Below are 27,324 nucleotides of genomic sequence, written 5' to 3'. Positions count from 1 at the left end.
CCTTGCTGGCACACTCGGCACACTCACAGCCTCACCCTGTGACTGCTACACCCTCACAGGGCTCTGAGCCAAGCCTGGCCAGACTCTGCTCTGTACTCAGTGATCACAAGATAGCAATTTCAGACATAGGGAGAAAGGACGCAGTCATCAGGAAGTGGCCAGACTGATACTGCTAGGTCAGTTTTTGCAAACTGCCTTATTTATGCTTAACATATTAAGCAAACAAACCTATGCCATAAAATTTTTCACTTCCCTTTCACCACTCACAACTGATGAACAAAGAACTAGTGCTGTGAGCGAGAATTACAATTTAATCCTCTGCCTCTAATTTGATTTGGGGTCTATGGTTTATTCCAGCTTTCCTACACAACACAGTATTTATGACTTCCACAGAGAAGAAAATTTTATCTGCACAAAAGCTTTAGTTTCAACATCTAGACTGACAGTTTAATGATGTGTGTCATTATGTGCTCAAGGGGAACATATTACAGTTTCTAATTTCAAAGCTTTTCCAAGAAAAAAGAGGCATTTCCACTTCCAAAGATTTGGGTGCTGTTTGTAGGAGATGAGGAAGCCCCACACAAGGGCAATAATGTAGAGGAAAAGCATGTGACAGACAACGGGTGACCGTTTACTGGTTCCCAGGTGGCATGTTTCTCTGCTCAGAAAACTAGGTTGACCTGGCACGCTCTAATGCCTGAGAGAAGGGGAAGTCAGGTCATGATGCTGGGGACAAGGGAAACAGGGGTTGACTTCTCCAAAACTCAACCATATTCTACTGTATCATCTTTCAAAGGAAGCCCAGGATTAAAACTTTTCTTATACATTGGCAACCCTGTTTCATCAATATTAAAACCATTATTAAACCCAGACACGATGGCTGGGAACAGCTTTAAGGGGGAAAAGTCTGAATATATCTAAGAGACAAGAGTAAGGGTATCCCCTCCCACTTAGAAAGTTTCTGGTAGAAAATAAGGGAGAAGAAACCAGGAGAAGAAGAAAGTCAAGTGAAGATCCTCACAGCTAAAATTTGCAGTTACAAGAATAGGATGATGGAAAAAAAAAGCTACAAAGGAGGGCCTGGCTCTAACTGCTAAGCCTTGTTTCAGCGACCCCTCCATCTCCACAGAGCCTTCCTCATCCTGCCCATAACCACAACCTTCCAGAAAGTCAGTGTTGCTCCTCTGAAACCTTAGCCCCTTAAGATAAGACCTAAGCATTCAGACTCCAACCCCTGATCACCGGTGCCCTTCAGCCAAGATCTGTATCATGAAAATAACAGGTCTCCTGTCAGGACAACGGTAGCCTATTTTTTTGTTTTGTTTTACAAACATAAAATTATATATTGGAATGAAGAATGTGCAGCCGCTGCCCTACTCTGCAGCACAGGCTGGCCTCCTCCTGACAGGGCTCCCCTCTGGCCTGCCTGTGCCCACCTGCCCCAGGAACACCTGCTCACTGCCATCTTAGCCTGCGTATGCTCCTTCCACATGCTCAGTCTCTCCCAGTCTCTGTGAGGCTCTGGACTCTGGGGGGATGGGGACTGGGGCTGGTCCAGGGCTGGTAGGACTGGACACTCATGGCCTCATGAGCAGGTGAAGGCTGTTCCTACCCCAGCTGGTGCTGTCTACACTGCTGGAAAGAGGGTCATGGACAGAAGAAGCAGCCGTCCTGGAAGAGCAGCTCTGGGGGCTGAGCCCAAGCCCACCTGGCTGTGGCCACTGCCACCAGCTCCTCACCTCCTCCCTGATGTGTTCCACTTGCTCCTCCAGCAGCTCGTTCCTCTCAGTTAGGGTCTTGTTCTTCTTCAACAACGACTGGCCAATCCGAGCAGCCAGTTCTAAATCCCGCTCTTTCTATGAAAGGCAAAAGGGAGAATAGACATTCAAAACACCTGTATTTCCTGAAGGAGCCAAGAGTGCTCAGTGTCAACTGAGGAAAACAGGGCATTTAGAAATAACAAAGGTATTAACAATTCACCATCCATGCACCCACCTTTGATACCTGTTCAGAGAAGGGGAACGCTCTGCCCACGTAATGTAGAGCTACGCAGACCTCAGGCAATGGGAGGCAACCTTTAAATCCAATGAAAACAAGTCTCTGTTCCTATGGGAGAAACATGCTTTCCAAAGCATTTCTCTGTGGTTGCTTTTGGCATCTGTGAAATCACTTGATAATCTGTCCACCTGAGCACTGGGCTACTGTATTGCCAGGGCCTGGCACGTGGAAATACTCAGTTAACTGCTTGCCGGTTGAATGAGAGAGCACAGAAATTTCACAATGCTTTTGCAATAGAGCCAAGAGCTGACGCAGGGAGGCAGGCTTCTTAGAACATATGAAGCAGGAATTTACTGAGCTCCCTATCTTTACTTCATATGAAACAAAACGTAAAGTTACTCTGAAATACAAGAGCATGTTTCTTTTACTCAATGGAGGCTATTTGGGTTTATTTTTATCATTATTATTTCAAGATTTATTTGGTAGAAAAAGAGCATCAGTGGGAGGATCCAAGGGAGAGAGAGAGAGAGAGAGAATCTGAAGCAAACATCCACTGAGCATGGAGCCCAACAGGGGGCTCGATTCTAATGACCTGAGCTGAAACCAAGAGTTGGATGCTCAACCGGCTGAGCCACGCAGGTGCCCCTACTGAGATTTACTTTAAAAAAATACTTTCAAGTGGTGCCTGGCTAGCTCAGTGGGAGGAACGTGCAACTTTTGATCGTAGGGTCATGGGGTTGAGCCCTATGTGTGGGTAGAGATTACTAAAAATAATAACAAACTTAAAAAAAATTTTTAAAATACTTTCAAACTGGAGATAAGGCATAAAATTGCCCTACTTCAGAGACAAAGACTGTGTTAAAAACAGAAGTTTCTGTTAGTTCAGCTGATGACATCACTTATACATAGCAGAGTGATACACAAAGGAAGATCATTAGTGGCATATGAAAGGTACAGCTGCTGGGGCGCCTGAGTGGTTGTCAGTTGGGCAACCAAATCCTGATTTTGGCTGAGGTCATGATCTCAGGGCCATGAGGTTGGGCTCCATGCTTAGCAGGGAGACTGCTTGAGATTCTCTCCCTCTCCCTCTGCCACTCCCCTTCTGCTTGTGTGTATCTAAAATAAATACACAAATCTTTTTAAAAAATAAATAAATAGGGATGCCTGGGTGGCTCAGCGGTTGAGCAACTGCCTTCGGCTCAGGGCGTGATCCCAGGGTCCTGGGATCAAGTCCCACATCAGACTCCCCACAGGGAGCCTGCTTCTCCCTCTGGCTATGTCTCTTCCTCTATGTCTCTTGTGAATAAATAAGTAAAATATTTTTTAAAAATAAATAAAAATAAATAAATAAATAAAGGTACAATTGCCTCTATGAGAGGAAAGATGTTCCTTGACAGTGCAGACAGCAGGACAGATGCCATCACCAAATGCAGACTCACCCATGCCTGAGAGACTGTTTGCCACTGTGGTTAGATTCAACTTGCTCCCTTGTAGGGATTTAGCAAGGGGAGAACTCTGGAAAACTAAATCATTTGAGAAGCTTCTGCTAATTATTCTGTCCAGCTGGTGTAAAAAGCAGGCAAATGGGAACATGTAGTTTAGAGCAGGAAAAAGGCTGGGGAGGAGTCTTAGCTTCAGACAGCTACTAACTAACAACAGGACCTTAGGCCAATGGCTTCCACTTAACAAGGATTAGGTACACACACTCTAGGTTAGCTTTTTCCAAACACAGGGTATAAACCATCAGTAGGTTGAGAATCATTTTTGTAAAGGCAACTGATATTTTGTTTCCAATGAAATTCAACAGCACTAAATCGAAATACCGACGCGCATTCTACAAAATAAGGGCATCAGTTCACATTTATGCTCTGGCTCGTCATATATTTATTTGAGTACTGAGTCACAACCTGAGATGCGTTTCTTACAGTGGGTATCACTCAAAGGTTTATCTGCTCCAGGCAAACCCTTCAACTCCAGACCTGTGAGATCAGGGTCTGACTGAATATCCCTGGGACCCAGTTGTCTCATCTGTTAGATGGAGACGGGTGGTGGGGCAGACTGACTGGGCTATCCTTGAAAAAAATCTTCTAGCATTATGATTCAGAATTGTATGAGATTTTTTTTAAATGGCAGTTTTTATTTCTAACTTCTTATATATTCACCAAATGATTCCGTGCACTAGCAGCACATCTTCCCTTGCTTATCCAAGAGTTTCACTGACATATGAGCTGAGCAGTGGAGGTCTAAGTACAGCCTGAGAAGACTCTGGATTTCAGGAATCTGGCACTCTGTCCCACGCGTGGGATAATGGTCACTTTCCTCAGTTTCCCACAATTCCGAAACCTGTCATTTCTCCCACTGCTGCCCCAGAAGCCAGCCAGGTGTCACAGCATGGAAGCCACAAATACTTCCAACTTATCCCCATAATGTGTGCCTCCTCGTATGCCTGCCAAGGAATAAAGGGGAGCAGTGACTGCCCAGTGAACTGAGATGCTCATCTCTGTGTACTCATCCCTCCTGGTTAGTGTCTTCCAAGGAGGGTTTTCATTCAGCTCAGTGGCCCTTTATCACTTCTGAGACTCAACATGTGTGCTTATTTGGTACGCGGAGGAAAGGACCCAAAGGAATTGTGGGAGGAAACCTCTCTCCAGGCCGACTTAAAATTAGCATCTTGTTCAAATAGTTTCGGCTGGCTAACACTCAATTAAAACTGCAATACCAGTGTCCATTTCTCTTTGGAAGTGGTCTCCACAAACCTAACTCAAGTCAATGAAATCTCTCTACCAGAACAAATTCTCAGGTTGAATACCCAGCAAGTGCTTAATGTCATAGACTTCACTGTTCTCCACTGCCATCATGCATCCATCATGACATGCATCATATTAAGTTCCAACAAGCACAGACATTCTGTATGCCTTAGCTACATTCTGTGCACAGACTCCACGGCAAACAACCAAGCAAAAATTATAATTATGAAAGCCTGCTGGGTGAGGCCAGCTGGAGCACCCGAAGGATGGTGAAGACTTCCCATAGCACATAGAGGCCAGAACCCAAGAGCAACGGGCAGGGGGAGAAAAACCAATGGGCTGTGCACTCAGTGAAGCCCCTCACCTTCCCCATGATACCCCAAACCTTACACCTGGGGGCTCCTCAACCTCCCCACCCCATGGTGGGGCAGCTCTCACCTCATCTACACCAAAAAATCTCATCTTTATAGTAATATAAATAAAAACTCTCTACTGGGGGTGGGGAGCAAGAACTTCTAGTAAAAATATTTATGGATGAAATGAAAAAAATTAAACAAGTTACATGGTGTCTAAAAGTTATTGAAGAGGGGGCATTTGGCTGGCTCAGTCAATAGAGCATGTGACTCTTGATCTCAGGGTTGTGGGTTCGAATGGCTTGTGGGTGTGGAGATTACTTAAAAGTCATCTAAAAATAGTTCAGCTACAAGTTACAATAACTAAAAACTTATTGTAGTGGCTCTGGTTTTTCTTTACTAAGAGTACAGACAGGTTGGTTTTCTCCTGGAGGATTACAGGAATGAAAACATTCCCAATTGCTACAACCAGCCAACATATGAAAAGTGTTTACTACTAAAAACAGGAAAACAGCTAGGAAATGACCCCAGGGTTGAACTACAGTGGGAATGAGAGATCACAAATAATTTAGGCCCTTGGAAATGAACTATTAAAAGAGCTGGTTCCCTCATTCCTCGGGGAAATGTGGCCAGGTGCATGGAGCTCGTTCCAGTTGCTCGCTCCCTCTTCCTGTGTTCTCTTTTGCCAGTGGCACTTGTGCTGTCTGACACAGCCCTGGAGATGCAGAGCAGCAAGCCTCCCACTTCATGGCTGACTCATCTCATTCACCAATCTCAGGATAAAAAGCATGACTAAGGGGCCCTCGGAACAACCCTCTCCAAACTGGGGCGTGGGCTGGGTGAGGCAAGCTCTGCCCAAAGGTAAATCCAAAGGCAGGAAGCCAAGGCAAGCTGCAGCATCGGCTTCCCCTGAAAGGCAGAAGCAAAAAGTTCCCCGCTGGCCCCGGGCTTTGGCATCCTGTGCACATCTCCCCAGCGCCCAGTCTGCGTGTGGCAGGCCTAGGAACCAAAGCCAAGCCAAGCAAAACAGAGCACGTACAATGTCACGTGACCGAAGCAGTTAAACTTTAACCGGGAATCCGCCTAGTTCCTAAGAAAGGCAGTGACTCAGAGGTGGTCCTTATCAGGACAAGAAGAATGGCATTATAGATAAAACACAGATACACACAGACTACAGCCAAGGTGAGCTGCTAAAAATAAAGAGAACAAAGAAGGCACAACAAAACCACCTGAAGAAAGTGTCCCACAAATATTCTTTCCAACAGCTCAGTTTTTTAAAAAAGATGATTGCATGCTTTCTGCGGCATGACACTTGCTTGGGAGATTGCGGGGGGGGGGGGGGGGGGGGGTGAGGGGAGGACTACAGACACCTAGTATCTGCAGGAAGGGCTACAATCCCAAGATCCTTTGGGAGCAATCCTCGGACTCCCAAGCAGAGACAGGTCTTGGCCTGTGGAGGGATCACCAGGCCCTGCCAGTTCCACCCCAGCAGAAGCCAAGAACTGGGGGCAGTGGAGGCAGCATCTCAAAAAAAATATTATCTGGTTTGTGCTTTTAAAGTAAAAATGTCCCTCCGACAACCAACAGGCCATACTCTCCAAAACTAAATAAAAAGAGCAGCCCAGGTGGCTCACCGGTTTAGTGCCACCTTCAGCCCAGGACATGATCCTGGAGTCCCCGGATTGAGACCCATGTCAGGCTCCCTGCATGGAGCCTGCTTCTCCCTCTGCCTGTCTCTCTGCCTCTCTCTCTCTCATGAATAAATAGATTTTTAAAAGGTTTTTTTTTTCTTTAACAACAACAAAAAAAAACCTAAATAGGGGAGTGAATGCATTGCCAAATGCAAGTGTCATACGCATCACAGTTACCAGCCTGGGTGGAAAGCAGCTGTGCAGCCATGAAGGCATCTTCTGTCCTCTGGTTCAGGTCCCTTCGTTGAGAATGGGACAAGCAGTGGCACTTCTGGCTAAGAGCTACCACAGAACCGATGAGATGACACAGGGACAACAAATGGCTTTCAGTAATCTACCCTCAATAACAGGCATGACAACAGCTGCAGACATTTATGAAAGGCCTGTCGTTTCCAAGGTAAGAAGAGAAAAGAAACCACCCAGATGGTCCTCACCTTGGAAAAGCTTCTAGGTAATCCAGCTGTGTGAACAAGACAAAGGGAACTGCAAGGATGACTCCTGTGCTGGGGGCTCACAGGGGTACAGACTACTGGGGGCCGTGGTGATGGTCAGCTTCGAAGGTCCCCATGAGCCCAACAGCACAGAGCTCAAGGCCAGGGAAAGACGGGGCAGGTCCCTGGCGACAAGCTAGAGAGGTTTCAGAACATGATCAGTGTGTGCCTTTGGACACCACAGTGAGGACTTCTAAGTGTCTTTAAGTGTGTGTATGGGGGGGTGGAGCAAAGTGGTCACCACAGGCTTGGGTTGGGGGGCAGCTGTAGAGAGAAAGAGAAACCTGACAGCTGAGGCTCTGGGGACCAGAGGAGTGGAATGACCTTGGAATGAAAAGAATGGTCCAGATGTAGCCCTCTCAGAAGACCTAACAGACTAACAGTGTGGGGTGAGGAGTGGATGCTGGAAATACTAGGGAAGTACTAGAGGATGTGGACAGCCTGGCACTGTTGGGGGAAAGGACACAGTGGGAAGGGGTCTGTGAAGAACCATTTTCAAAAGTCAGTGGTGTCAGGGGCACCTGGGTGGCTCAGCGGTTGAGTGTCTGCCTTTGGCTCAGGCCAATTCTGGGGTCCTGGGATCAAGTTCCGCATCAGACCCCCAGTAGGGAGCCTGCTTCTCTCTCTGCCTATGTCTCTACCTCTCTCTGTGTCTCTCATGAATAAATAAGTAAAATTTTGGAAAAAAAAAAAAGTCAGTGGTGCCAACCAAGCTAGCCTCCCAAGTACCTAATACCAGCCCATATGGCAGCAACGAGAGTACCACCAGAAGGCCTGTGCCCTAAAATGCCTCACAATGGCCCTGTCACACAGCCCAAAACCTAACATCACTTATTTGGGGTTGAGTTGTTGGTACTGCCACGACATGCAGGTGGCCAGGCAGTCTCAGCTCTTGCCCACATTCTACCTGGCTATAGGGGAAGGAGAGGAGCAGACTGCTGGGGGCAGGTGAGCCCTGAGGAACTCAGGGGAGAATCCAGAGAGTCCAGCCCTCAGAATATAAGAATACTGGATATGCAGATGGGAAAAACAGAGGGAAAGAGAGACATAAAATATGGGATACATAGATGTCTCCCGAAACTCCAGGTCCCACCACTCCTGTTCCGTCCTGTGTTTCAACCTTGTCCTGCCACTGGCTGAAAATGACAACAATGATTTCTGTGTCTTGCACATTATTCTACTCTTGTTCTGGAGATGAGCTAGTGACTGGTGACATGATCCAAAGTCAATCTTGGTTCCAGAGCAGAAACAAGGGTCTAAGTAAGTACCGGTGCCATCAAGGACTGACAACGTTTAGAGATGGGCACTTACTCAATATATACCTAGAAGAACCTGCTGTGTTCTGGCGAGTTCTAGGCATGGGGGTGCACACATGGTGCTCATCTGTCTGTAGAGGTGTGCACAGGACCAGGATTCCCAACTGTCAACAGAATGCTAAGAAGAAACCGAGAAAACCAAAGTCTTTGAAATACTAGCAGCTCATCCAATCCTAAGCAAGTTTTCTCATTTCTTTTCCCCATGGTGATTTTGATTATTTCTATGCTGCATAATCTCTCCTTAACCTCATGTAAGTTAAAAAAAATTACAAAGATAGACTAATGATGTATTTTTCTGACACTTGCAGATATCCTTAAGATACAGTGTTAAACGTAAGGAAAAATCTCACACTGGGTTTTCTAGCAAATATTCCTATTTTGTGTCATTAAAACATTCCTTTTAAAATCTAACATACCTTGGACAAAGTTACAGCTACAAAGACCTGTAGAGCTACCAGTTCAAAAAGTAAAGCCATGGTACCATACCCTGGGAGGGCCCCGTTTTGGGGATTTTTCACGGAGAAGACAATAATGTATGCTTTAATCAACAGAAGTTATAACCAGTCAATCATAAATGGCTCTCTGCCTCCCCGGAAACACTTACCTCCTCAAGAAGCCGAGTGACAGCATCTATGTCATTATATGTCTTAGTCATCTGGCCAACTCTTTCAGCACATAAAACTGCAAGAAAAAAAAAAAAGTGGTGATGAACTCCTGATGTCACAAACCAGCCAAGCAAATGACCCCCCCTAAAAAAGCGGCCCTCATGTCGTGCCTGCATGTTGAGCACAAAGGGTCGCTGGTTCTGCCAGGTTCAACCCACATGAGCTGAGCAGCACTGGATTTCGTTTCCAAGTTTCAGGGAAGAGCCTCAGGGGGGCTCCAGGGATGGGGTAACTCTGGATCCTGCAAAGTTCTGACTCTGTGTGTGTGTATGTGCATGCACTTGTGTGCACACTTAGAGGTGGCGCTGAGGACAAGGCACTGGAGAAGGGGTTCTGGCCTCATATAAGCTCAGCAAACTGAAATGGGTCGGCCTCAGGGCCCCCACTGTGTGAATGTTTAGAATCACAGGGTCTCTTGCTAACCACAGAGACCCAACCACATGGACAGAGTGGGGTCCTTCAGAAAGCAGCTATTGGTATAGTTAGCAAATAGCAATCCCAGCTGATCATTTCATAATGGCGCAGCCCCTCCCCTCCCCAGGCAAATGGCCTAAATTCTAAGGCTAAGCAACCAGTTTCTCTACCATGAAATCTAGGGTCGTAGATTCTTTTTAATCAACACCAAAAAGACCGATACCATTCCTGCCACACACAAACACGCGTGTGTGCACACGGAGTGATATTTCACCACATATATAATTTCTTGTGGTCGTAAGAGGCTACATGCAGGCCACTTTAGGACATGTGGGGCCTCTGTTCTCCTGTTGGAGAAAAAGGTTGTGCGATGAAGGAACACTTTAGTCCTAGGCTAAAAAAATAGCAGGGTGGTTTTATTTTAAATCAATGACAAGGAATCGATTTGCAATTCCACAAACACCAAGAAAGTAGCATAGGGTTTTATTCTGTAGAGGAAGGAATGAATGTAAATGGGTTTAGGACTCAGGCAGTAAACATTTTTAGACTTGCCACTTTTGCAATAAGTAACATCTAAGTAACTCTTTATAACTAAGACTCTACAAAATAATTCCTTAAGAGGTGAAGACATGCTTCAGCTTTGACAATGACCCACATTCAGTAACAGCCCAAGCAAGGCAGTTGAGAATTAAGTGTATTACTAAGCTAGAAACGAACTAGGGGTGGTGGAAGGGCGGGGGGTGGGGATGAACGGGTGACGGGCACTGAGGGGGGCACTTGACGGGATGAGCACTGGGTGTTATTCTGTATGTTGGTAAATTGAACACCAATAAAAAATTAATTTATTAAAAAAATAAAATAAAATGAGATCTAAAAAAAAAAAAAAACTAAGCTAACCTCCATAGCCTTGCTAATGGCAAGCTGTAACTGGAATCCGATAGGTCTCTAAATATTTTATTAAATGCAAGTACAGATCATCCTAGTGAATGAGCTCAGAGAAATCCGATCCATTGGAATGATTTTCTAGCTTAAGGAGACCTGAAATCTGGTTCCAAATCTGAAACCCCCTTCCAGCTCTCTCCTGAACTCAACAGTTCTCTGGGAGCTGGGAGGAAACGCACTGCCTCAAGCACTTTCGTTCCCTCAACCTCCAGTGGGGCTGACTTCAGGAAAAGCAAGAGTTGGTTTAAACCAGAATTTAATTGGATGGAGGTGGAGTCCAGCTCAAATTGCTGTAAATTGTTCATCAGCTCGGGGTCATGAGAAATCCTTAAGGGAGGATTCCTGCACCCCTGCAGGAGTTAGTTTTCAGGCTGGACAACTGTGCTCCAGCAGTATTGTAGGAAAAGATGCAGAAGGGCCCCCAGCCTGCCTGCTAGCCCCGCAGGCAACCATCAGCAGGCCTGGCTCATTAACCAGAAACAGACCCCAGCAGTAACAAAAGGCCTCTGTGCTGAAACCGGTGTTGTGACTAGGGGGCCTGCTTACTGCCCACCTCTTACCCCCTAACTTAGAGAACAGAGTCCTCTGCTGTTGTAGAGAAAAAGAAAACCCAGCTCGACTTTAATTAATCTGGCTCCACATCACTGTAACATAATAAAGAGAGCAGGATTCAGAGCTGCTTTTTCCTCCAGGATTGTAGTCATCAGAAATCATACTCACATTTTTTTAAGCTAATTTTTAAAATTAATCATGTATCGATAATCACAAGCAGATATAAGAAGTAATACAGAGATCCCTTACACCCTTCACCCAGTTCCCGTGGTGGTAACATTTTGTAAAATTATATCACAACCAGGGCACTAATATTGATACAGTCCATGAATCTGACTCAGATCTTCTCTGATTAACTCCTGCTCATCTGAGTGTGCATGTGTGTACCCGCTGTGACTAGTAAGTAAGCTCTAACAATCCTATTACCTATGCATGTAGGTTTGTATATCCACCGCCACAAAGATCCTTCATGCTTCCTTTTAAGAAGCTTTAACATGCTTTAACCATTGATCCAATAAGATGTACCCTTGGACCAGTGGTTTGTTTTCAAGCATTAACCAGTCAGACACATATTATTGCCGTGCGTGCAGTGACAGGAGGGCAGGTGTAACCTTTCATGTTCAGTTAGGGCTGCAGATTGTGAGGTAGAGACCTTCCAAAAATCCCCAGGCCTTTGAGAGATCCCAGCTTCAGAAGTCAGAGTCACAGATGAAAAACCATGGTTGACCTTGAGTATGTGCAGTTATTCCAGTTATATTTTTAAAAAAATACATATAATCTCAATGGGGACGAGAGGGACTGATTTATAGTAAATACACAGTGGAAAAAAATCAGGATAGCCATAAAAATATTGACATTTCGATGGCATTATAAATTTTAACTTTTTTTGTAGTGACCATGCATACTGATGGGGAAAAATTACTTAATATATTTTTCAGAAAATATACAGTTGACTATAATATAAGGTCCTGGAATCCTCCCTGATGCAACTTTTTAGAGAAATCAGTAACAGAAGCAGCAGACCTTTACTGAGCACATTTCCTGTGGCCATGTTCAATAGCCCTCTATTCGGATTATCGATAAATACGACAGGATAGGAACTTAAACTAACCCCATTTTACAAATGGGAACCTGAGGCCCAGAGAAGTTAAGTAACTCCTCTGGTGTCATACAGCTAGCAAATGGCAAATGTCAACATAAGGAGAGGATCCCAGCAGGGCTGCAATTAACATTTATAGAGTACCTGCTATGTCTGGGGATTTTATGTGTTTTTTCCTGAATCCTCACAGCAACCCTACAGGGTAGGTGCTGTCACGATGATCATTCCACAGATGAGAAAACAGATGTTAAAGGACCCGACCAAGATCACAGCCAATGAGTCTGCATGGCAAGGACTGTACTTAGGTCAGTCTGGCTTGCATCTTAAGCTAGGGAGCCACAGAGGACACAAGGGTGAAGCTGAGGCCAGCACACATCGACGGCATTCAAGAAGCATAAACAGAACAAGAAACATCTGTGGTGTAAGGGAGAGATCCCTGGCACTGGGGCTCTGAGGCTTAGGTTTCCATCGGGGACTCTACCAAGGTCATGAGGCCCCAGACAAGACCTGCCATGTGTGTCTTGGGTTTCTCTTCCAAGAAATGAGAGGGCAGGGGTGAGAACAATGAGGTGGGAAAGTAACCAACAATGCCCTTAAACAGTAAGATAAGTACAGGCTGCACCTCCCAAGCACCGACTTTCTAGATACTCAATCTACAATAAACCATGGTCTTGTTTCTCTCTCCATGGGAACAACATTCCAAATGGAGGTTCCAATTCAGACCAAGGGGGTGCTAACAAATCAACCCACTTCCACTCAGAGGATGTTCAAAAAACAAAACAAAAAAAAGCCACAGTAGCAGATCTCTGGGTGGCTCAGTGGTTTAGCATTGCCTTCAGCCCAGGGCGTGATCCTGGAGATCAGGGATGGAGTCCCAGGTCGGGCTCCCTGCATGGAGCCTGCTTCTCCCTCTGCCTGTGTCTCTGCCCCTCTCCGTGTGTGTGTCTCTCTCTCATGAATAAATAAATAAAATCTTTAAAAGAAAAAAAAAAGCCACAGTAAAAGAACAGCTGTAAACCTCTATAGTAACATGAGAAAACTAGGGTCTAAGACTCTAGAAAGAGAAGTATAACCTACACAGGCAAAGCAGATATACCGTACACACAGCACAGTTCTTGCAGTATCACACTAAAGTGTATCCCATGTGCAGCAGGCTCTGTGCTGACCAGGAGAGAAGACCTATGCCTTCTGAGGGCACCCAGAAAACACACAGCCCATGTGCCCCATCAGGGCAACCTTGGGCAGGGGCCCAGCATGTGTGAGGCCTGGCAAGTCCCTTTAAGGAGTCTGGACTTTCACAATGGGACAGCAAAAGCCACTGAAGGGTTCTCAAAGAGGGAGTGTTCTGGCTACAGTACAGAGAAATGGGGTAGGGATTGGGGGGGCGGGGTTGTGGTCAAGGCTGTTGATTAATTCAAAGAAATCCTAAGTGGCTGTGAAAATGGAGAGGAGTGGTTTCTTGAGAGAGTTAAGGGTCAGGATGGTAAATCAGGTAAGATCTGGGCTTCTCACTGGGACAGAGGGTACATGAGCACTCTGTTTCCTAGGTCTACTGCACCACCCCACCCCATCCACTCCCATCCCTGCCCCCAGCAAGACAGGCACATGCACTAGAAGGCCAGAAGCACAATGGGATTGACCAGTACAAACACTGGCAAAGGGGACAGGGGTTGAGATCCTCATGGAATAATGTGCCATGTTGTGCACAATGCCCTGCAGCAGGAGGCCCCCTGCAGCAGGAACGCCCTCCCAGAAGCTGGAGGTACTAAGTAATGGTTCCAAAGGATCCAACTTGCAATGAGAAAAGAATCAAGCACTTGAATGGGCAGGTGGAATCATGAAGGCAGATTCAGATGAGTGGCCCTGGGCTGGCTGAGCAGGGGGAGGGAGGCCCGTACTGGGCTGTCAGCTAACTGGCGGAGGGAGGAGGGTGCCGCTCTGGGGTGAGGGGTGCAGGCAAGCCACTTTGGCTGAAAATCAGGAACGCAAGCTTTATGCAAAGTAAACCACCCCCAAAACAATTTTGAGAATAAATGCTGGCAGCCATTTTACAGTTCCTGTTCATAGACAGAAGATGCCAGCCAAGAAATCCCCAATATCTACAGAGAGCAGGCCCTGAATAGAAACCAGTCCCTGCCTAATGCAGGGGAGATGATGCCAGGGAAGGAAGCTCAGGGGTGATGACCTGAGGCCCAAGGAAACCCCCACAGGGAAGAAAACAATGGGGTGGGGGGGGCCTCCAGGGTCAGGTCAGACTGGGCATCCAAAGGAGCCCCAGGGCATGAGTGGGAGAAGTGGGCAGGGGCAGTGCAGGCGGTGGAGCAGCCAAAGCAGGAGGTCAGAGGCAGAACGCAGGAAGCCTGGCCAAGGAAGTGGATGGCAAGAAGGTTCCAGCACACAACCTGCTCTCCCTAGGAACTTGTGCCTTCTTATCACATTAACAGGCTTGACAAGGCCCCCTTGACATTTTGGCTTTATCAGACTTCTCTGAGAAAATACGGTTGGCAGCCCTCATTACTCATTTATATACTGGGTTGTGGTGGAAAGATTCTCCTAAAGTTGTATAAACAATTAGCTCTCACCACTTCTTAACCTAATTTTGATATTTCTCCTATGTCAGTTTTACATATTTTTGGAGCAAATAAATATTTTGCACACATACAAGTATGTATGTATACAACCATAAATGCACATTTACATTAAACTAAATTATAAAAATATATACGTGTGTGTGTCTTTGCCAAGACCTCAGGAGACACAGCTCCCTTATAATAACACGAAGACCAAGTCACCAATATCCATGAATGGAGAGAAGATATTCATTATATTTGCATTTTGCATTGTTTGGCTATGTGTTCCAGCCTATTTGTAGGTCATTTCTTTAATTAATTAGAACACTGTTTTTCAACTTTTTTAGAACCTGATTCCAGTCCTCTCCTTGATAATTTCTCCTCTTACCTTAAAATTTTTTGAAAAGTAAATTTTATTTTCTGTAATATTTATAAAAATCATAAACCTATCGAATAACTTCCAAAATGCCCAGTTGAGACAGGAGCTGGCAGTTAGGTGTCAGAGAAGAGAATGGTCCACAAATCAGTGGGTTATCCCTCTCTCACTATGAGCAGGAATAGCAGTTGTCATCCTCAAGGATGCCTGGGTGGCTCAGTGTTGTGCCTTCAGCTCAGGGCATGATCCCGGGGTCCAGGATCGAGTCCCACATTGGGCTCCCTGCATGGAGCCTGCTTCTCCCTCGGCCTGTGTCTCTGCCTCTCTCTGTGTGTCTCTCATGAATAAATAAATAAATAAAATCCAAAAGAAAAAGAAAGAAAAAGCATAACTACATTTGGCCCCCAATCCTCCAGGAAGTAAACCTAATAAGTACTGCCCTGCTCCTGGCAAGGGCTGGAAGGCTCAGAACCTGAAAGCCAAGGCTAAAAAGATCCCCATGAAATCCTAAATGAGTCATGACTAGTGCTAAATTTCCAGGCATTGCAAAACAAATGTCCTTTATTTAAAGCTTTGTCTACACATTTTTTAACTTAGTTTGTCAATGTTCTGCTTTAAAAACCCTCACCAGCTCTGCCACTGGCAACAAACAGCAACCTCAATTCATATATTATATATATATATATATATATATATATATATATATATATATAAAACATATCAGAACCATCCTTACCTGGCTCCTAGCCTGCCACCCATGGCCATTCTCCATCATAGCTCATGCTCACCCTACGATGCCATTCTTGGTATCTGGCTTGGAGCCACATGTGCCTATTTCCTTCTGCAGAGACCATCTCTCTCCTGCTCCTCCCTGTGGCCCAGCAGGACAATAGTCCACCATTGTAAAAACTGTGCCTTTCGGGACACCTGGGTGGCTCAGCGGTTGAGTGTCTGCCTTCAGCTCAGGATGTGATCCCGGGGTCACAGGATTGAGCCCCACATCCACTCCTTGCAGAGAGCTTGCTTCTCCCTCTGCCTGTGTCTCTGCTTCTCTGTGACTCTCATGAATAAATAAATAAAATCTTAAAAACAAAAACTGTGCCTTTCCCAGTCAGCCTTCCCTTGGAGGGCAGCTAGCTCGCAGACACCCAGACCTGGCTGATTTGGCAAAGCATTTTGATGAAAGCAACATCTTTATTATTTATTTATTTGAGAGAGAGAGAGAGAGAGAGAGAGAGAGAGAGAACATGCAGAGCAAGTGAAAGAGAACATGAGTGCGGGAGGGGCAGAGGAGAAGCAGGCTCCTCGCTGAGCAGGGAGCCCAATGCAGGCCTTGATCCCAGAACCCTGACATCATGACCTGAACCAAAGGCAGACACTTAACCCAACTGAGCCACCCAGGTGCCCTGAGGGCAGGGGGACATCTGTAAATGGCTATTCTTCCCCAGCCATACAGCAGCAACCAACCCCTGCGTACCTAGGCCTGACACCATGCCAGTAGGTTAGACACCTGTCCCCATACTTTATGGCAGGGGACCTCAGGCTCTGAGAAGTTAGATGAATGGCCTAAGGTCACAGACTTTAGAAGTCCCCTAGGCCCCTGTGGAAGAGGAAGAAAAAAAAACCCATGTCCACACAAAGCTGCAAAGTATGCAAATGCCTATGGCAGCATTACTCCTGACAGCCAGAATGTGGGAACAACCCAAAGGAACCTCTCCTGGTAAATGGATAAACAAAATGTGGTACGTCTGTGCCTGTTGAGTTATACATCTGTAGAAAGGAATGCAGGTTTGGTACACGCAGCAATGTGGAGAGGCCTGCTTAGAAGCAGCCCAACACAAAAGATCACAAGCTGTAGGATTCCTTCCTGTGCAGTACCCCATAGAAGCAAGTGAGAGAGAAAGCAGATTCGTGGAGTCCTTGGGTTGGGAGTGGGAATGGGACTAGCCATGAACGGGCATGAAGGAGCTCACACGGGTAGGGCGTTCAGACGTTCTACAACCGGACTAGGGTGATGGCTAAACAACTCAGAGAATTTCCTCAAAAGCATTACACTGTTCAAAGTAGCTGAGTTTTACACTATGTAAGTTATATCCCAATATTTTAAGTTACCCAAACAACATGTAGCTACATAAACTGGAACTACACAGACTGTATTCCAAGCACTTCCCCGCTACACAGCAATGTAAAAGCCTTCGTTTGTTATCTTGATCCCCAACCGAGCCCTCCTCAGACCACAACTGTGTAGCCACAGCAATCCCTCACCTCAAAACCAGCACTAATAAAAGGCACATAAATGGACTAGTTCACCCCACAGAGACGTCTGCTTAGATGACTGTCAGTAAAATTAGCTCTCATGATACAATGGTAAAGAAACCAAGAGCCATCTCTCCCCAGTTTTTGAAAAGAGGGACTCTGGACTGTCTTCCCCAGGCATGACACATCCATTCTCTTTCCAAGGTAGAGTCTCATCCCTGGCATCGCTGTTCTCCTTCAACATCTATCTTCAAAATAATTTAGACTTGGCCCAACAGTGCAAGTGGATTAACTACTAAGACCCATAAGACACATGTTATTTGGGGGGACACCTAGGTGGCTCAGTGGTTGAGCGTCTGCCTTTGGCTCAGGGCATGATCCTAGAGTCCTGGGATCGAGTCCCGCATCAGGCTTCCTGCATGAAGCCTGCTTCTCCCTCTGCCTATGTCTCTGCCTCTCTGTGTCTCTCATGAATAAATAAAAATCTTAAAGAAAAAAAAAAGGACACACATTATAACTATTATAACACAAAATATTTTATATATATATATATATATATATATATATATATATATATATAACAAAATAACTTATTTTGATGCAGCCCTTGAAGTGGGTATAGGAAGAGGGTGAAGACCCACCCAAAATGGCCATGGCCACAACCATAACGGACATAATTCTTACAAATGTCCCATGTCCCATGTCCCCTCCCATCTGGGCTATGTAGGTCCCGTGAAGGCAATGCAGTCTTATTTGGGAACCAACACATAACTGATACTCAAAAAACAATAATAATAATAAAAAGGAAGATTCTGTTTTCTCCCAGACCAGTCTTTGGGAAAAAAAAGGCTCGTGTCTAACTAACATCCCAGAGAGGGGTGAAAACAAGGCCCCAGTGTATATTTTGTCACCCCAAGATAAGCAAATGTCCTAGGGAATCACCTCCCCTTTCCTCCCAGCTTCCTAGGGGGTGGGAGTGCGGCAAGAGAGAGAGAGAAGCCATCTAGAAATGGGCCATATCAAGTCTAGTGTGGCACAAAGAGATAATGAAGTAGGAAACTGCTAAGAAAGAAGCCGTGTTAAAAAGAAAGGCATCAACTCATAAGTAGCAGTGGTCTTAAGCCAGAAAGCAGATGGGCGGACTTCCTTACTGATTTCCAGTTAGGGCTCAACACCTGAAAACTGCCCTTTGTGCCAAAGACTGATGTGGCCACTCACATCCTGGCCATCAGCAGCTACCTCTGAGGACAGAACACAGGCTCTCCTGCAGCCGTGGGTTCAGAAAACCAAAAACCCCAGAGGATTCCATACACTCTTTTCAAATGCCGCCAGCTGCCAGGAATCGGGTAAGGAATCTTGCAGTTGGGTAACAACCTCAGGAGCGTCCAGATGAGGAGAATTTACGAGATCAGGCTTCCTTGGGCACTCCCTTGAGAATGTGGTGCGAATCTGCCACACAGGAAACGATAAGGAAGTGACCACAAAACTTGACTATCTTCGCCAGTGTTTTCCTGGTGGCTGGTGCCAACACCCTGCTGGGCGCAGAGGGGGCATGATCTGCAACCCCACTCCCAGCGGCATGGAGATGTACCCCCTGCCTGCTCTCGCCCCGAGGCAGAGGGTACCGGGACAAACAAGCAGAGCCCTCCTCTGAGAATGCCACACAGCCCAAAAGTGCTTGAGGTCAATTCTGTTTCTGCACTGTTCAAGGCCTCCGTGGCCAGAAGACACAGAGCTCAGACATGTTCTCTGCAGAGGACAGTGAGAGCCAAGCTGCCTCTCGCAGCTGCTGGTGTGAGCAAGCTGCTTCTCCTGGAAGCCCGGTCACCCTATGAGCACCCACTCTGTGCGTTAAAATGATTAAATGAGATGATGCCAGGAAGGGCCCTGAACTCCATCAGCTTCATGCCTGGGTGTGGTGGAAGGCAGTCCCCCAGGCAGGGTGACATGGGTGGAACTCTGGACAGGACAATCTAGCTGGGCCTCAGTTGCTTGGACTGCAAACGGGAATAGCATTTATTTCAAAGGCTGTTTTGAAGGTTGAAGGGTGACATTACAAAGTGCCTATCACCCTCACAAGGTGACTGGAAGAAAATAAACGTCTCCTGTATTCACAGGTCTCAGAACAATCCAAATATTAAATCCGTCCTTCAGCTGTCAACCAAAAGCACTTCTTTCTTTTTTGGTTTGTTTTTTGTTTTTTAAATTCTTCTTGAAATTTTTTTTAAAGATTTTATTTATTCACGACACACACAGAGAGAGAGGCAGAGACACAGGCAGAGGGAGAAGCAGGCTCCTACAGGGAGCCTGATGCAGACTCAATCTCAGGACTTCAGGATCACGATCTGAGCCAAAGGCAGACACTCAATCACTGAGCCACCCAGAAGTCCCCAGAAGCACCTCTTTTAGATCAGTTAGCAGGGAAGAAAACCACCTAAACCAGCTCAGAATCCAGGGAACAGTTATGGCCACATCCTGCAAATAATTTCATTATTCAAGAGCACTTCTCTTCCACACACACACTTGCTCCCCCTTAACTCAAGACCCAGGTGGTGTGACGGTGTCGGAGAAAAGCAAGGTCCTGCCCAGCAAGTGGCTTGCTCTGGGACACAGGACTGGCCACAGAAACCAAACCTTCCAAAGCAACCTCTATCTTGTGATCTATGCCCCAGATTTCCTTCAGGCTAGAAGCCTGTCCCATGAATTTGATTTTACAAAGAAAACTGAGCATGTTGGCAATAAAGTGTTTTTTTTTTTTTAGCCTACTGTCTTGAAATTATTGACAATTCACCCCTATAAGAGAGCTAAACTTTTTTTTTTTTTTAGGAATTATGTATTTATTTTAGAGAAACAGCGCATGTGCAGTGGGAAGGGGGAAAGGGAGAGAGTCCCAAGCGGACTCCACACTAAATACTGAGCCTGATGCAAGGCTCAATCTCAGGACTCTGAGATCATGACCTGAGCTGAAAACAAGAGTCAGTTGCTTAACTGACTGAGCCTCCTAGGCACCCCACGACAGCTAAACATTTTACTAGAGAAAGGAAGGAGGTAGTAGGGTGGGAAAAAAAACCAAAAGAGAAGAGAATGTAATCCTAAAATGGCAAATACAGAGCAGTGCCCACTTGAATATGATCATAAAGTAGGGACATTGTGTTAGGGGATGTCAACAAAAAGAAGTCACCTCCAGTTGACCTGTGAACTGGACTCAGGCATTTGGAGGCTCCCCTTCCCTGTCCTTGGAATGTGAGTTCAGCTTGCCTTTCCTGCTCCCAGAGGCAGCTCCAGGGACTCGGCCTTGAGAAGATAATGTGGTGTTGAGAACACCTGCATGGTATGCGTGACTGAACCCAGTTAAAGCCTCTATATCAACTTCTAAGGTTTGGCAGGTGGGTGCCAGATCCACTCTCTTGTTACCACCCAAGATAAGCCTTGTATGAAAGTTCTCTTTGCTTATTAAACATGTCACCTACCAATCTGGAGTGGCCTGCCCTCTTCATCAAGAAGAGGAGTATGGGGGCGGGTTTCAGATTACACCAGGAACCTCCACAGGGAGTTGCAAACCAACACCCATGGTTATCTACGAGATGTGGACCAGCACAGGACAATGTACATTGGAATCAGCTGGAGGGTGTGTTAAGACCCAGTCTGCTAGGCTCCACCGCAGGGTGTCTGGCTCAGCAGGTCTGAGGACAGGGCCTGAGAATGTGTATTTCTGACACAATCCTGGGCAATGCTGATGCTCCTGGGAAGGGACCCCACTTTGAGAACTGTTAGCATAATGGTTAAGAGCAGAGGGCCCTTGAGCCATTCTACTCAGGATGAAATCACTTACTAGCTCTGTGACTCTGGACAAGGTCACTTAAGCTTTCTCTTATAAACCTATAAAGTGGAAAATTGTAATAGCACTTAACCTCATTTCGTTGTTTTAAGGATTAAATGCACAAATTCACATAAAGTACCTAGAATGGTGCCTGGCACACACAGTAAGTACACAATAAACACTGGATCTCATCATCATCATCTGGCTCACCGTTTGTTTGTTTGTTTGTTTGTTTTTCCTTAAAGTTAAAAATACGGATATAGGAAATATTTGAAATACAATTTTTTTTTCTTCTCTTGACTAGGCTATAAGACACTGCTCCAGAATCTTGTGTAGCCTTTAATTTAGAATCATATGGTTCAATGACTGGTTTCTCAAATCATCTTACTAATAAGCTCTATGGCGACTGCCCATCTCACACTTTCATATGCACGGGAATCTCCGGAAGATCTTGTTAAAAGGTGAGTTGTGACTCCATGGGCCTGGGGCCTGAGAGTTTGCAGCACTAACCAGTTCCCAGGTGATGTGGGCACATGGGCTACATGCTGGGTTGCACAGTCATAAGGAACATTAGCTGATCCAGGTAAACCCGGGCTGGTCCTGGCTCCACAGGAGCACATGGATACCTTTCTCTTGAGCATTTCCAGGAACCTGACTAATGCATAGTCTCCATCGGCCAGCCACTCCTCCTTCTACCCCCACTAGCTCCTTTGCAAAAGGACCAGGTGAAGCACCAGGCCTCAGCATGGAGCCCCCTGGCTCTCTTCTGGCTGTTCCCTTTCCCTGCTTTCTCCAGTGCAATGTTTTTAACTTCCTGTAGGTGAAACGTTAATATTATCAGAATAGAAACCTCAAAAGAAAAACACTTTTGGTATACAGCTGATTATAAATAATTTTTAAAATAAAAGCTGATTATAAATAATTTTTAAAATATAAGTTTTTAAAATAAAATGAAAATAAATCGTCACAGAGCAGAATTTTGAGAAGGTATTCAGATTGTTTTTACCTGAGACCTAAAGAACACACTTGCAGTCACTGCTTAAACATCCAGTTGTACCCCCAAAATCCCTTGCTCTGGGCTGTGAGTGAAAGCCACATTAGCCCAACTAGGAAACTCACACCAAGCTTTTGGGCCTATCATTAACACCCTCCGACTTGTCCAAAAACAGCATCCCTCTGATAGAACCCAATGGTGGGTACTCAGGTGATTTCAACATCAGCCCTTATACTTTTATATTTGAAATAATCCTAGGGGCAACTGGGTGGCTCAGTGGGTTAAGCATCCAACTCTTGATCTCAGCTTAGGTCTTGATCACAGGATTGAGTTCAGGCCCCACACTGAGCTCTATGCTGGGGATGGAGCCTTCTTTAAAAAATTAAAAAAAAAAAAAAAAAAAAAAGAATAACCACTTTGGGGCACCTGGGTGGCTCAGGCAGTTAAGCATCCAACTCCTGATTTTGGCTTGGGTCATGATTCTGGCATCAAGTTCCACACTGCGCTCCATTCCCAGCAAGAAGTCTGCTTCAGATTCTCTCTGCCCCTTCCCACGCCAACCCCCTGCCTTGCACACGCTCACTCATTCTTTCTCAAATAAATAATCCTTAGGGACTCCTGGGTGGCTCAATGAGTGTCTGCCTTTGGCTCAGGGTGTGATCCTGGAGTCCTGGGATCGAGTCCCACATCAGACTCCTCTTGGGGAGCCTGCTTCTCCCTCTACCTGTGTCTCTGCCTCCCTCTGTGTATCTCTCATGAATAAATAAAATCTTTTTTAAAAATTCTTAAAAAATCCTAAGTTTAAAACAAAATCCCTATTTCAAATATGATTTTTAAAAAAATAAATGCCAGGACAAAAACACACTTCATTTAATAATGACTCAGTCTCTTGCCCACTAATTTACCCAAACCCATTCAGTCACAATAAAACAACTTCTTAAAGCAGAGTACTGGAATGCTTTAAAAGGGGAAACAAACAAACAAAAATCCCAGACAACTACAGATATTTGCAATAATGTGTATGAACTGGTTAAGCCACAGGAGCCAGACAAAATAATGCACATTATTTGATTCTATCTACATAGAACAAGAACAAAGGAGCAAACAAATCTAAGGTGACAGAAGCCAGGACAATGATCTCCCTCCTGGGGTGCAAGGGGACTTCTCAGGGCACTGGACATGCTGCATGTGGTTTTACGTGGGGGTCATTATTCAAGCCATTCACCATGGAAGATCTGTGTAGTTGAAGTTATACCTCAATAGGAAAATAAAAGAGTGCTGTGAGATGAGTAAAACAGCCAGGCCTACTTAGACACTAACAAGTAAAGGGTTAGATTTGAACAAAGTACAGAATTTACCCTCTTCCAAGAGGTCCAGGCTTTCATGCCGCTCACAGGTGGGCTTCCTCTCTTCATCCTGGTAGTCATATTCAAAATACCCTTCTTCCCTTCCCACATCGCTCAGGGACATTGCTGAAGTCACCCCAAAGCCCAAACATTGCCCTAAGGGGCGGTTCTTGGGGTAGCTCCCAGCTGTCTGCCCAGAGGAGCCATGGGAACCAGAGCTCCTGGGGTACACGCTGGGCCCTGGACGGGGCAGAGGACATTCCCTGGCTGAGCTGGAGTGGAGGGTGTGCACAGGGCCATCGGCCCAGCGTCACCCACGACAGACCCGGAAGGAGGTGGCTCCTAGAAGCCAGGGGAGGGCCAGGGTGGGGCGTGGCAGGAGAAGCACCTGCCAGAATGGGAATGCCCTGCCTGCCCCAGCGTGACCTTGCCAGGTGCTGTCGACTCAGACAGGAGGCAGGCAGGCAGGTGTAGGACTTCAGGTAAGCTCTCCACCTCCAGAGTCTTCTCCCTACTTTTCCTCCCCCCAGAAGCAACGAGGAATGGTAGCTTCCTGGAAGTTTCATAGCAACTGCACAGGGCAATACCAAACAAACCTTAAGCAGGTACACCTGTCGAAAGGTAGGACTCCAGCAGAGGAGCTGCCCTGGTGAATCATTGCCCAATGCCTCGGATGAGGATTTTGGTGTGTGTTCTGAGACCAATCTTTTTTTTTTTTTTTAAGATTTATTTATTTTGAGAGAGAGAGAGCATGAGCAAGGGCCATAGGGGCAGAGGGAGAGAGGAGTCAGACATGGGGCTCGATCCCAGGACCTTGGGATCATGACCTGAGCTGAAGGCAGACACTTAACTGACTGAGCCACTCAGGCGCCCCTGAGACCAATCTGAGTAACAGCCTGCCACAGCGCTAAACAGGGAAGAAAGTGATCATTCTTATTACTAGCAGAAGGGGAAAAAAAAAAAGGCAGCAACTACTACCTGCTTTAAGCTTAATTCAGTCTTTCTTTGGTAATACATTGCATTTGCTCTTTTTAAATCTGCATTTTATAACCCCCACTCTCCTAAATCTGTGTTGTATACAGTCAGATTTATAAATTCTAATTGCTAGGATAAGGAGGAAAAATTCTAAAGCCTAAGAGTTTACACTGTTGCCTGGAAGAAGAATCCATGGTTTAATTGCGTATCTCAATACCAATTCCTCCGGAGTGTTTGATTTTTGCCTTTAAAAGTGAAAATGGCAGGTTCTTCCATCAAACCCACTGGAAGGTGGCCCCGAGTGCTGGCAGCTAAGAACTGCAGCACATTCCGCAATGTCTGTGCTTCAGCTGCTTCCCAGCTACACTGTGGCAGGTCTCCCAGTTCCTAAGAGCCACACCAGGAGACCTATTCCACCTCTCTGCTGATTTGCCTCCCCTAGGTAACCAAGAGGGAAGCTTTGCACAAAGGCAAGACCATCATACAGAAGTCTCTGCCCAGGTTCAGGTGATAGTTCTTATTCATCTTTGGATCCTTAGGGCTGAGGATCCTGTTTTGAGAGCTAAAAATGTCTGCTACCGTGAACTGCTACCTCCATAAGAATGTAAGATCATATGAGTGCCTCAAATAGAAAACCAGAACAGAATAAAAATGCTATTTAAAAATAAAACCCTAGAGACATATGCATTGTCTGGTTAATATTTTGGAACCTGAAAAATGATTATTACATTTTACAACGTTAAAGATGGGTTCTTTATAAAAAGGAGGCTTAGCAGAATTCAGTGGCAGAGGGTTTAAAATCACATTTTGAAAATCTGCATAAGTTTTAAATACAATGTTTATGAGGACACACACTTGGGGAAAAATGCCATTTAATCCCAATAAATAGGATCAAATTAGACTTAATTCAATTCAAATGACCATAAGTCTGAAGCCCTGGCAAGGGAATGAGGGAGGGCGGGAGGATCTCCACCTTGTGCATTATTCATTCAGCAAATATCAGACTGACTCTAAGATGTGTAGGATACTGTACTCGGCCACGGCGTGTACAAATGAAAACAAAAGCTGATCTCATGTATTTGAGAATACTCTCAAGTGATGACTCATAACCAAGTTGTTTATACTCAGCTTTTAACTAGAATCTAGGCTATCCTTAACAGACGATGTCCAAGTCTGTATATATTATATAATAAACATTTAGGACATGGCATTTTGAACACCAAACCATCCTACACTCTTCATGGCACCCCATATTTCTGGGTTTAGTCCTTCAGGATATTCCCTGCCTCCTACTCCAAATCTCTCCTCTGTGCCCTCTCCCAGGGATGTTAAGGAATTCTCAAACCTTATCCACACGTGCATTCATTTCAAGGTTAAACGCAGAGACAGGCCAAAAAACAGCTTCTCTGACAGAGCAATTTCTTCAAAAGCCAGAGCCAAGAAAGCCCAAGAATCCCTGTGCCAAGTGGGAGATCCTGGACCTCTGGATACGAAGCCCTTGAGAAGGAGCTTGGCCCAAGGAAGAGCCAAGTAGCAAGGGTGTGTGCTGTCCTAGAGGCAAGAACCAGACACTGGGGCTCGGGCAGGGGGGCAGAGACTGAGTTCTGGACCATCCCTAGAAACACTGCATAGGAAGACCATAAGTGGAAGGTGTCACCTCTTGCAGGGTGGAAGGGCATCCTTCCTGTGTGTCCCTCTCCAGATCTACTCAATATACCATCAGAGAAGTCACTGCCCCAATTTCTAGCAAAAGGAAAAAAAGCTCTACCATGCACTGTCCCAAGAGTGGCCAAAATCCACTGGGGTTATTTACATTCAATTTTAAATTAATTAAAATTAAATAAAATCCGGGGTACCTGGATGGCTCAATTGGTTAAGTGCCTGCTTTCAGCTCAGGTCATGATCCCAGGGTCCTGGGATGGAGCCCCTAGTTGGGCTCCCTGCTCAGCAGGGAGTCAGCTTCTCCCTCCGCTCCTCCCCTTCTGCTTATGCTCTCTCACTCTCTCTTGCTGTATCTCAAATAAATAAAATCCTTAAAAAATAATAAATTATAATTAAATAAAATCCAAAATTCAGTCATGTTCACCACATTTCCAGTGCTCCAGAGCCAGATGTGGCTATTGGCTACCATACTGGACAGCACAGCACAGCTCAGAGTGTTGCCACTATCAAAAGTCCCACTGGACCGCAGCCCTCCAGAGGGTACCTCCCCGTTTCAAGATGTGAGCTGTACACTTCCTGACCTCCATGGTCTGTGCCTTGTCTGCCGCCCCTTGCCTGCACCTGACCCCACTGCACCCTCCTGCCACCATTGTCCTTCTGCCCTCTTCTCCCAGTGCAGACTTCTCCCAGTGCTTCAAGCACCTCCCCTCTTTCCACTTCTTCGTTCCATTGGAGCAGAGCACCCATTTCTGAAGGTCAGGATCCAAAGACCTTGCTTCTACAATTAAAAAAAAAGGGGGGGGGACATCATGCTCCAAAACCCAAGCTCTGGGCTTGCATCTCCACCTGAGAGAGGGCATTACTGCTACTTTACCAAAGCCACTTACAGAACTGACAATTACATTATGCATTTATAATTAATTCCTTTTTTTTTTAAGATTTTATTTGAGAGAGTGCATGCACTCATAAATGAGCAGGGGGAGGGGGAGAGGTAGGGCAGAGGGAGAAGCAGACTCGCCACTAAACAGGGATCCCTATTCGGGACTCGATTCCAGGC

The 27,324-nt window shown here is 45.8% G+C and overlaps 1 protein-coding gene across 11 annotated transcripts in view; it reads right to left on the bottom strand.

Annotated features, from left to right (window-relative positions):
* Positions 1 to 27,324, bottom strand: part of TRAK1 (trafficking kinesin protein 1) — a 123,581-nt gene that overhangs the window by 35,511 nt on the left and 60,746 nt on the right. For 7 of the 11 annotated variants that reach the window (XM_041734219.1, XM_041734221.1, XM_041734222.1 and 4 more), the window contains 2 exons: positions 9,201 to 9,277; positions 1,740 to 1,856 (listed from right to left, as the gene is read on the bottom strand). In XM_041734219.1, coding sequence (XP_041590153.1) covers positions 1,740 to 1,856; positions 9,201 to 9,251 — 168 coding nt within the window. In that variant the 5' untranslated portion in view covers positions 9,252 to 9,277. Of the gene's footprint in view, positions 1 to 1,739; positions 1,857 to 9,200; positions 9,278 to 23,642; positions 23,884 to 27,324 lie in introns of those variants that run through there. The other 4 variants (XM_041734214.1, XM_041734216.1, XM_041734218.1 and 1 more) reach the window with 4 other exon arrangements.

This window comes from Vulpes lagopus, chromosome 19 (genome assembly GCF_018345385.1).
Source record: "Vulpes lagopus strain Blue_001 chromosome 19, ASM1834538v1, whole genome shotgun sequence".
Classification (NCBI taxonomy): domain Eukaryota; kingdom Metazoa; phylum Chordata; class Mammalia; order Carnivora; family Canidae; genus Vulpes; species Vulpes lagopus.
The sequence above is the reverse complement of the archived record's forward strand: the minus strand, read 5'-3'. Positions and strand labels throughout refer to the sequence as shown.